Below are 10,889 nucleotides of genomic sequence, written 5' to 3'. Positions count from 1 at the left end.
CGACTCGTGTATTAGTATAACCTTTGATTATTTTCGCACTTTTGCACTTGTTTAAGAGATTATCTTAGTTATTGTAGTAGGCCCCTCTTTTGAAGGCGACGTTACCCTCAACCCAGTAGTTTGAGTCAGCAAGGATACAATCCTAAAGGGTCGGATTATTGAAAGATAATGAATTAAGTTATTAATGCAAATTATGGTAGGCCCCTCTTTTGGAGATGACGTTACCCTCGACTAAGTAGTCTGAGTCAGCAGGGATACAGTCCTAAATAGCCGGGTTATAGTATTAATAGTAGTTAACTTATGAGGGGGTCAAAGAGTTTGGATCCCCGCCATCCAATACCTATGGGTATTGAAGGAGATCCTACTAAATTTGACCCGGGTCCCTTGCAGGACCTCTAAACGCTGAACAAGGGCAAGACCCTTACCAAACCGTTCCCTTAACCCCCGACCAGGTAGCCAACATACCTCCATATAGACCGTGGAGATATGAATGGTGAAAATCTTTTATTTTATATAGACAGTAAAATATTGCCAAGACACCACGGACAAACGATAAGGAAAGATCACCTTCAACATAAGCAACTAGTTATTAAAGTCATTAATACAAAACCAAATAAAAAGTGCAAAAGATTGAAAATAAAAAGTATTATACTAAACACTTGTCTTCACCAAGTGATGTAAGAGACTTAGGCAAACATGGCCTTGATTGTCAAGAACTCTTACGATCAATCTTGGATCCCGAGACGACTCACACACTCTATGATGGACAATGGATGATGGTGGTGGATGATGGTGTTGTAATGGTGGTGGGTGGTGGATGAAGTGTGAGAGAGGTGGTGTGCCAAGGGATGAGTTGCAATGAAACCAAGCACTCCTATTTATAGGCTGAACAGAAGGCTGGGCACGGCCCCGTGTCCGCTGGACACGGCCCCGTGCCTGTCTGACACTCTCTCTCTTCATTAATTGTAATTCGCAATTACAATTAATGTGCCTGTTGTACTTTCGCCACGCCCCCGTGTTCACTGGGCACGGCCCCGTGGTGGGCAATAGAAGCTTCTATAGGTTTGTCTTTTCTGCTGCTTCTTGGGCACGGCCCCGTGCTGGCTGAGCACGGGGCGTGTTCAGTCTTCTGCCTTCTCTATTTTGCTTGGGAGGATGCTGTTGAGGGGTCGGGCAATCCACTTATGTTCCTTTTCTTGTATTTATGTTAGATTTAGCTGTCTTTTTGTTTCTTTTGTGAATTTGAGCTCATTTAATCCTGAAAATACAAAAGGAAGACAAAAACACTCTTTTTCCAACATTAGTACTTAAAAAGGGTTAGTTTTATGCCTCGTTTGATGTAATTTATATGTTGCATTTTACACACATCACCTATATATAAGTGTTCTTATTGTATTATTCTTGTAGCGTTATCTGAATCACTTTAGGATTTATGTGTTTAGTTGATTCAATGTACGATTATCCAAATCCTTGTAGATTCTTCCATATTTTCATATGATAGATTCTTAGAAGGATATCCAAAGTATTATTATAAATCATTGACTAGCTTTCTAATAATACTCACAAGAGTTATGACAAATTTCAATATTGTTATTATTAATCCTTGATTGGATTTCTAATAACACACTCACAAGTTTTATGACCGATTTCAATGTGATTACAAAGACCAAAGTACAATTTTCAATGGCATAAAAATTACCTAGTAATAATCTTATTGCCATATACAAAACTCTTTTGTCACAAGTTTTCACAATCAAGATAATGTTTTGCAATACTAAACCTTTTCACCATTCCTTGGCTTCAAAGATTTCATTTTCAATTGTCGACCCTCGTAGTTGTCAAAGTATTGTAATACCAAACTTTTTGCCATTTATTTGGCTAACAAAACCTATGTACTCGCCAGCTTTATTGCTGACTCTCATTTTCACATATGTTTCAGGATTTGATTATTTAAGAATGCTACACATAGGAACACATCCGGGCCTTAGACTTCTTTAATAAAAAAACAAGTACATGTATTCTTTTTTTGTAAAACAATGTTAACATTAATGAAACAATTTAGTACCAGTTGTTGTGAGCAATTTGAAACGTGACTCCCTGATATTTCTGTCGCATGTTACACGATTGGGGTGTTACTGTAACACCCCGTGTTTCGGAAGTCAAAGTCAAAGTCAAGATTAAAGCCAAAGGAAGAAAAGATTGCTAATTGCGATCTGTCACTCCTTGCTTAATTACCAAATTGACTCTTTGACTTTGTAATCAAGTCTTTTATTATTTTCGTTTTAGTTGTATTATGTGGAGTATCTATTAATAATCGAGGTTAATCGACATCTATCGCAAGCTTTATCGTTAATCAATCTAATCGCAGCTCGGATAATGTGTTATGGATATTGTTTTACGTGTGTGTGCCTCTTACGTGTTACTTGTGCATGCTTACTTATTGTTTGGTGGTAAATCAATCGAAACGCAATCGAAACGCAATCGAAACTCTATCGCAATCGAATCGCAGATGCTAAACGCAAGTTGTTTAGGATGATTATATGTTACATATAGTATTTATTATCTCATCACTCACTCGAAACGCATCGCAACGCTCAACATGCGAATCGAAACAACGAAACTCAACACGCTGGACACCGGATCAAGTGGCCACCCGATCGAGTGACCATCCGATCGGATTGCCATTCGATCGGATTGTCACCCGATCGGACAGCCATCCGATCGGTGACCCACTCGATCCCTTGCACTTTCCTTTTTGGGAAACCCTATAAATACCAACCTGTCACATCATTTGAATCTTGTACTTCTATGATCTACACACACTTATTCATCTTTCTATCTTTTGAATCCTAACTTTTAACCGTGAAATCAGTGGATTCGAGGTGTTCTAGGGTGATGTCATCATGGAGTTCTTATGAACTTCAAGTTTTGGCATCATTCCACCATGAACAACACGGATCTAAAGGATTTCCACATGAATAAACAAAGATCTTGCACAGATCTGAACATATTCATGGTTAAAAAGATTGAAAGATGGTTTTCCAACTTTCTTTCAACTCTTTTACACTCAACGCACTTAAAAACTGATAGAATCGGAGCTTGTTCTGATCTTCCACTCTTTCTTAGTGATGTGTTGGTTCAAAATCTGAATTCTATCCAAGAGATAATGATTTTGAGTTAGATATGAACAACCGTCACGAGCCGTTAACTGATGGACCAGGGTGATTCCTGTTCGATCGGACAACTTGGGTCTGACGAGGGTTATGTTGTCTAATGCGTTGTCATACCGTCTCGATCAAACCGACAGACTTAGCAAAACACCAAGTTAGCAATACGATCAGATTGAGGGACGGATTGCCGTCCGATCGGATTGCCATCCGATCGAACTGCAATCCGATCGGATTGCACTTGGGGTTCAACACTTAACTTCTAATTTAATCTTCAAAGAGCTGAACGTCGAACGGATTGCCGTCCGATCGGACGACCACCCGACCATGTGACGTTTGGAACTTCAACACTTAAACAATTTTCAACATGTTCAATGCATTACCAGTTCTAATGGGTTGCCACCCGGTCGGTAGAGCATCCGATTGGATGACAATACTGCTGCGAACTTGTTCTCTAAGAATGTCTCACCGAACGGATCGCCGTCCGATCGAGCTGCCGTTCGATCGACCGACCTGAAGGGTAGAGATACTTCTCTGTCTTCAAAATGCTACAACGAAAATTTCAAAAGACAAACCATCACACGCAAACACATCCTTACCAAACAGGATGACAATCCAATCGAATGGCCATCCGATCGGATTACCATCCGACACTTGGTACTTTTCATCGTTTTACGCGCCGCGTACCATTTACGCTATTGTTAACTGTTCAGCTAATTTCTCTCAGCGCTCCCTTCAATCCAAGAGAGTGTTTACTTGTTAAACACAATCTGTGAGTATACTCGATCCCTTTTTGCTTTATGCACTTTTGGGTGTTACATACGTTACCTATATTCTAAACACATCAACACACAACGCAAACACTATTTTGTATGCTAACCGCTGTTGCATGTTATACGTGACTTGATGAATGCCTGTTTGTTATGTTTACACATTGATTACTGTCTACCTGCCTTAGCAACGATAGTACTATAGTTTGGACTCAGCACCTGTTCACTCAGGGGTTGTTAAGGACAATTACTTCACATGTTCATGGTGGTGAGCATGTGTTGCCAACTCGCTTCGTGCAGTCAACCCGCAGTCATTGGTATTGATAGGATCTTTATCGATAACCTACATGCTTCACATTATACGTTGTACATGTTGGTTTGGCGTAAACTATTTTGAACTCTACTATGCTATATTAAACTTGAATGCTCACCCTTACACTATGTGTATTGACCTCTATTTTTAACGTATGTGACAGGTGTTTAGGATGCTACCTGCTAGGATGCCTTGCTTGCTTGCTTATCATGGAATCGAGTAGGATTGAGAGTCTAGAAACAAAGACAATTTATTTTATTTGAAATCTGAGTTGTCGGGACATATTATTTGTTTTAGAGATATCACTGTCTGTAATAACTTAATTTGCTTGATGGGTTAAGGTATGGGACTTAATATTAACTATCCGGTAATGTAGTTGTTATGGAATTTCTCTTGAACAATCTGTTTCGCTCAGTTCCGCGCCCCGATGTTTCCGCCATCGGTTGGGTGTGAAGTTACAGTAGGGTTCATGCGAGAACCACCTTTATTGAGAGAACTGCAAGAACCAATGTGAACACAACAAAATAAACCCACTACATTACCAAAAACCAAAAAAAACCTAACCACCCCCCCCCCCAAGCTAAATGCTAAAAAGTAACCCCCCCCCCCAAAAAAAAAAACCTAAAAAAGGAAAACCTAACCCACCCCCCCCCCAAAAAAAAAAAAAAAAAAAAACCCTAAACCACCCTCCCCCCCCCCTCCACCCACCACCCAAGCTAAATGCTAAATGCTAAAAACTAAACCATAGGTCGAATGAAAAGGAGGAGGAAATTAAGATGTGTTGCGGCTCCTCACGTCCATGAACACCTGAAGCGTCTTGAAACGAGTGGATACTATGGTCGAATCAATGACCTTGAGCTTGCTGTGTATGTCATAGATAATGTTGTTGCACTCAAGAAAATCGTCATAGATCCTTGCTGTCAGGTGTTTGGGGGACGTTTAAGTAAAGAGGACTGTTTGAAGAGACAGCCAGCCACTCGATCTTCCGCCAAGCACCAGCTTACACCACTATTGCTTCCAGGTGTGGATATGGCGATACTCTAATTCGCCACTTTACTACAGGAGTTACTGTTGCATGATATGTTATGTCAAAATTGGGAGCAAGGTATATCTTGTACTGCTTGATTGCTCTGGTTTCTCCCTCTTAAAAAGTTCCTGCTTCTATTTACATGTCTAATACAAAAGTACAACTGAATGTCTACTATAAAATAAAACCAAAAGCTACTGATCCTCTTGCGGTGGGGACGGTGGCAGTGGATGGGGTGGCAATCCCGCATGAGCCCGGAGCTCCATGAGCATCTTTATGATCCACATCTGGTATCGCTCAGAACGCCGGAGGCGCCGATCGAAGTCCAGAGCCACCACTTGCGCAGCAGGATGCAGGTCTGCATAGACGTGCTGTCGATACTGCGGAGGCGGCGACGATGGTGGGATCTCGTTGTCAATGACGTGATCTGCCGTAGGCGAATGCGGCAGAGGTTGAGGCTGAGGCTGAACCTGATTCTCAGGCTGAGCTAGACCCATAGCCTCAAGCTGAGCCTGCCTAGCCGCAGCTTGAACAGTCGGAGGTGCTAGTACTCCATCCTAAGCTCAATAACACCTAAGATCACCTCCGACAACACCTCGGGCTGAAAAACCTGGTAATCACGCATTCGAAACCGCAAGCCAATCCCGTCAAACTTTTGAAGCGACTATACTCTACTCGGAATCTAGGTAAGCAATTGGTTCATCGATCGTGTATATATCAGCAGGCTGGATTCGAAACAACAAACACCAAATGAGATCATGATGAAGATATTCAAGAATCAGAATAGTGGTTCCTAAGAGAATATAAAAAACAACATACAAAGTGGTCAATGCAAAGTATAAAGTTGTCGAAATTCATGTAGAGCGAGGTCAACAAGTATGGAATCAATCAATTTCAAATTAAGATCGATTTTAGAATCTACAACCTAATTGAAGCATAAACCCCAACATCATGATAAAACTATGCTTCAGAACAACATAACAACATCAGATTCGAATTCGATCTGAACAAAATATAATGCGTGAATAAAACAAAAATAAAAACCTAAATTGTAACGATCGTAAGCTAAAATCATAAAAACTAACGCATAATAATCATCTGCAATTAACACAAAACATATCCAATTTCCCTTATTTAAAGTCAAATATATGATTATCACTTTTGAGTTTTGATTTATTTGGAATTAGATCTACCACAACACCATTTTGGTAACTTGTGGATGACCTGATTGCATGCTTTAGATCAATTATATCAACTCTTACAAACCCTAAGATTTCACTAATCTCATGAAAACTGATCAAACATGTTGAAACATCGCTGATGGCAATCCTCATATGTTTCCAAAATTATAATTAAACAGAAAACGATAGACGATTGATACTCCTCTTAGGACAAAAAAAATTGAGATGAAATTTTATATCTGAATGATGTATAAAGTAAATACAGTTAACTGGGTGAACTGAAACAAATCTTACATTAGAACACCAATTGCAATGGTGATGAACCAAATAATAGAACTTAATAGAACTTCGATGGCTATGAACGAAGATGAGATTCGAAACCAACCAAAAAGTGTATGAAAGGGAGTAGCCCCATGATGAGATGTTGCAATTTACAGAGAATAGGGGAAGAAGCAATTTACACAGATGATACATCAGCGCCTGTGATTGCAGGTTTCACTATGATGGGTGGTCGTTGGTGTCATCTAGTGGGAGAAAAAAAAGGGTAACCATTGGAGGTTAGGGTAGGCGCGAATGAGGATTTCCATCTTAAATAACATGAACCAGAGATGGGAGTAACCGTCAACCCACAATCCAGTTTTGTAGGAGCTATATATGGAGAACACGTGGACGAAATTAGTGGAAGTAACTCCCAGCTAAAGAACTGCTCATAAGTCATAACTGCCGAGATAGCGGTTAAAAAATGGAGTTTAAAATGTCTCGATTTTGTTTCAGCAAGATCCAACAATAATTTACAGAGAATAGGGGAAGAAGCAATTTACACAGATGATACATCAGCGCCTGTGATTGCAGGTTTCACTATGATGGGTGGTCGTTGGTGTCATCTAGTGGGAGAAAAAAAAGGGTAACCATTGGAGGTTAGGGTAGGCGCGAATGAGGATTTCCATCTTAAATAACATGAACCAGAGATGGGAGTAACCGTCAACCCACAATCCAGTTTTGTAGGAGCTATATATGGAGAACACGTGGACGAAATTAGTGGAAGTAACTCCCAGCTAAAGAACTGCTCATAAGTCATAACTGCCGAGATAGCGGTTAAAAAATGGAGTTTAAAATGTCTCGATTTTGTTTCAGCAAGATCCAACAATGGAGATAGAGGTTAAACTTAACGGGCTTGATATATATAATTACTCTTAAGAAATATATAACCTAACCGTCGTCGTCGTCCGCGCTGTGCTCTGTTTGTAGAAAGCGTACATTTCCTCTTGAAGTCTGTGTAGAACGCAATGACGACGCGCACAAGGCGTCAATCGAAGGTGATTTCATCTCATCTCCTTCATTCATTCCTTTCCATTCTTATTTTATTAATTATCATATCTGATTGATTTCCATATCTTGTAATCTTCATTATTTATTTGCCTAACCTTCACCGATTGAACTCTGGTTTCTTAGTTTTATCGCTCATATGTATGTATAACCACTCAATTCTGCAATGATTGTCTGTGTATTCCTGATCGTTCTAGGGTTTCATTAATAATATGGAAGCTACACAATCAGAAGTATATTAGGGTTTCATATGACGATAGCCAATATGGAAGTACTTGTGGCATCATTTGATCCTTGTATATCATCGTTCTAGGGTTTCATTATTACACAATCTGTGCATTATTTAGGTTTGCTGCTTTATTTGTGTATTCTAAACCTATTAATGATGTAGGGGGATTTCATTAGCAAAATGCCAGATGATGTTCTTCTTATGATTCTATCTCTCATGCCTGTAAAAGATGCGGTGGTCACTGGCAGTCTCTCCATGAGATGGAGGGACTTATGGCGTAATCTCGTCCGATTGAACTTTGATGGTACTGAAGCTTTTCATAAGATGGCCAGTGATAAGAAACTCTGTCTTATAGAGAGGTGTAAGTACGTCAACCAGGTGTATAATGTCATCACCAGCCACACCCACCCGACGGTACACGATTTTCGGATTCGCTTTGATTTGGATGCTACTGAGTCTGAGGAGATTGATGAATGGGTTGAGTTTGCTCTAGAAAAGAAAGTTGAGACGCTTGAACTAGATTTAATGGATAAAACTTACGAAATTCGTGATCCAGACGAAAACTACGAGTTCCGGTTACCATCATCAATTTCTATGGCTGGGGAGATGCTGTCTCTTAAAAACCTCTTCTTGAAGGGTGTCAGCTTGCTCGGACCAACCCTAAACGATATCTTAATGATTTCTCCACATCTTGAAAAGCTTTACTTGTTTGGCACCGATGTGTACCCTTGTATTTGTTTTGGTGGGCAGGGCATTAACTTGAAATACTTCAAACTAGTGTCTTGTTCTGGGATCGAATCCATCTCTCTACATGGTTTTGGTCTTGTATCATTTGCATATTATGGTCCCGAAATAGAATTGCATCTCAGTGATCTTCCAAAGCTTAAAGAAGTTGTGGCTGGTGAAGTTAGTGTCGGATTAGAGAATAACGTGTTCAGTCAGATATCATCTTGTGCTCTCTACCTTCAGGCTCTTGAGTTGGACGTGAGGAGTCCAAAGGTGAGTTAATTCTTCTTCTTGCTAGTGTGTTTATAATCTTCAATAAATTTAGCTGGCTAAACCACAAGGGCCAAAATAGTAATTTACTCAATGAAAAATATTGCGAGAATCGTTTCATGTTTTTTCAGAAAGGATTCGAAGTTAATGCCATTATCAAACTTCCAAATGTCAAAAAGTTATTGTTGGCAATGGACGCTGAAGAAGATGATTGTCTACTAGAGTTCACTTCAATAGCTCAGGCTTGTCCCAGTTTGGAGACTTTTTCAATAGCTGTATGTACTTTTGCTTAATATATTCAAATTAAAGGCGTGATAACTAGGGTCAGCAATCATGTCAACAAGGGTTGGTGGGTTGAATGGATGAACCTTATATATATTTTTGTCAAAGAAATCAAACCTAACGTTGACACAATTAATATTGTGTAACTAGAACATGACCCTTGTAACCCATTTATCTAAACGAGTATAATGAGATGGTTATATATATCATAGTTGTTAAAAGCCATCGCCTCTTGCGCCTAGGCCCATTTTTCAGGCGAGGCGAGGTAGTTGCGCTTTAAGTTGAGGAAATTGCGCTTTAATTCTCTAGGTGATGGTTCAGACGCAGATTCCGGCGAAATTCCTAGATTCCGGAGAGTTTCTGGCCAAATTCTCTAAATTCCTACAAGATTCTAGCCAGATTTCTACTTTTATCCAAGGAAAACTGCTTTTCTACACTAATACACTAATATTTTTAGAACTTTTGGCTCTTAAAAGATGATATATAGTTTTATATAATAGATTTTGTTTATTTTATTTGAAGAATAGTATTCTTTTTCTAATACATAATATAGTTTAAATTTTTTCATTATGCGCTTAATTTTTCTCAGGCCCTCGCTTTTTTTTGCGCTTTGCGCCTAGGCCCCAGGCGAGGCCTATGCGCCTTAAGTGCGCTTAGCGCCTTTAATAACTATGATATATATATAGGGTTAGGTTCATTTGTGAACAACCCCCTTGATAGTGAACTGTGTGAACTAATCCTAGCCCTTGATCAATGGCCAGGATTTTATGATGAAAATACACTAGTGTATTTTACGATTTGATGATGTAAATCAATGGCCAGGATTTGTGCACTCAGTTCACAAATACACTAGTGTTCACTCTAGAACCCCACCTATAGATATATTGCACATTAAGAACTTGGAAAAAGAATGTATATATACAAAAGTTATAACTATACAGGTTCAGTTTACACGATTTGTTTCAAGACATAAACGGCTGGCAGAACCATTAAACTTTGTTTTCGAAACTGTAAGCTGGTTAGTTTGTTTTTGCAGCTACATTGGTTCTCACCACTGAAAAGGAGGAGGAAAATAAGACGTGTTGCGGCTCCTCATGTCCATAAACACCTGAAGCGTCTTGAAATGAGTGGATACTATGGTCGAATCAGTGACCTTGAGCTTGCTGTGTATGTCATAGACAATGCTGCTGCACTCGAGAAAATCGTCATAGATCCTTGCTGTCAGGCGTATGGGGGACGTTTAAGTAAAGAGGACTGTTTGAAGAGACTGCCAGCTGCTCGATCTTCCGCCAAGCACCAGCTTACACCACTGTTGCCTCCAGGTGTGGATATGGCGATACTCTAACTCGCCAGTTAAGTACAGGAGTTACTGTTGCATGATGTGTTATGTCGAAAATGGGAGTAAGGTATATCTTGTACTGTTTGATTGCTCTGATTTCTCCCTCTTAATAAGTTCATGCTTCTATTTACATGTATAAACTATTGTAGAAGCTTGTTAATGCTTTTAGATTCTGTTGAAAGAATGTCTACAGAGAAATCAGAATGTATTAAATAAATTGGAACAAATTCAGGTGATAACTTGTAACGTGTTTGGTTTG

The 10,889-nt window shown here is 39.5% G+C and overlaps 1 protein-coding gene across 1 annotated transcript; it reads left to right on the top strand.

Annotated features, from left to right (window-relative positions):
• The first annotated feature begins 7,593 nt into the window (after window positions 1-7,593).
• On the top strand, window positions 7,594-10,869 carry LOC110878103 (F-box protein At5g03100). The gene is made up of 4 exons (XM_022126363.1): window positions 7,594-7,774; window positions 8,176-9,012; window positions 9,141-9,284; window positions 10,328-10,869. The coding sequence occupies exons 1-4, from the start codon at window positions 7,745-7,747 to the stop codon at window positions 10,634-10,636; spliced, it is 1,320 nt and encodes a 439-aa protein (XP_021982055.1). The 5' UTR covers window positions 7,594-7,744; the 3' UTR covers window positions 10,637-10,869.
• Window positions 10,870-10,889: the final 20 nt, after the last annotated feature.

This window comes from Helianthus annuus, chromosome 9 (assembly GCF_002127325.2).
Source record: "Helianthus annuus cultivar XRQ/B chromosome 9, HanXRQr2.0-SUNRISE, whole genome shotgun sequence".
In the NCBI taxonomy this organism is placed as follows: Eukaryota; Viridiplantae; Streptophyta; class Magnoliopsida; order Asterales; family Asteraceae; genus Helianthus; species Helianthus annuus.
This window is presented reverse-complemented; position numbering and strand designations above follow the sequence as displayed.

Coding starts and splice junctions, on each gene's coding strand:
- LOC110878103 (XM_022126363.1), top strand. CDS start 7,745: ATGACGACGCGCACAAGGCGTCAATCGAAG. Junction 9,013..9,140: donor TGGACGTGAGGAGTCCAAAG/GTGAGTTAATTC, acceptor ATGTTTTTTCAG/AAAGGATTCGAAGTTAATGC. Junction 9,285..10,327: donor TGGAGACTTTTTCAATAGCT/GTATGTACTTTT, acceptor TTGTTTTTGCAG/CTACATTGGTTCTCACCACT.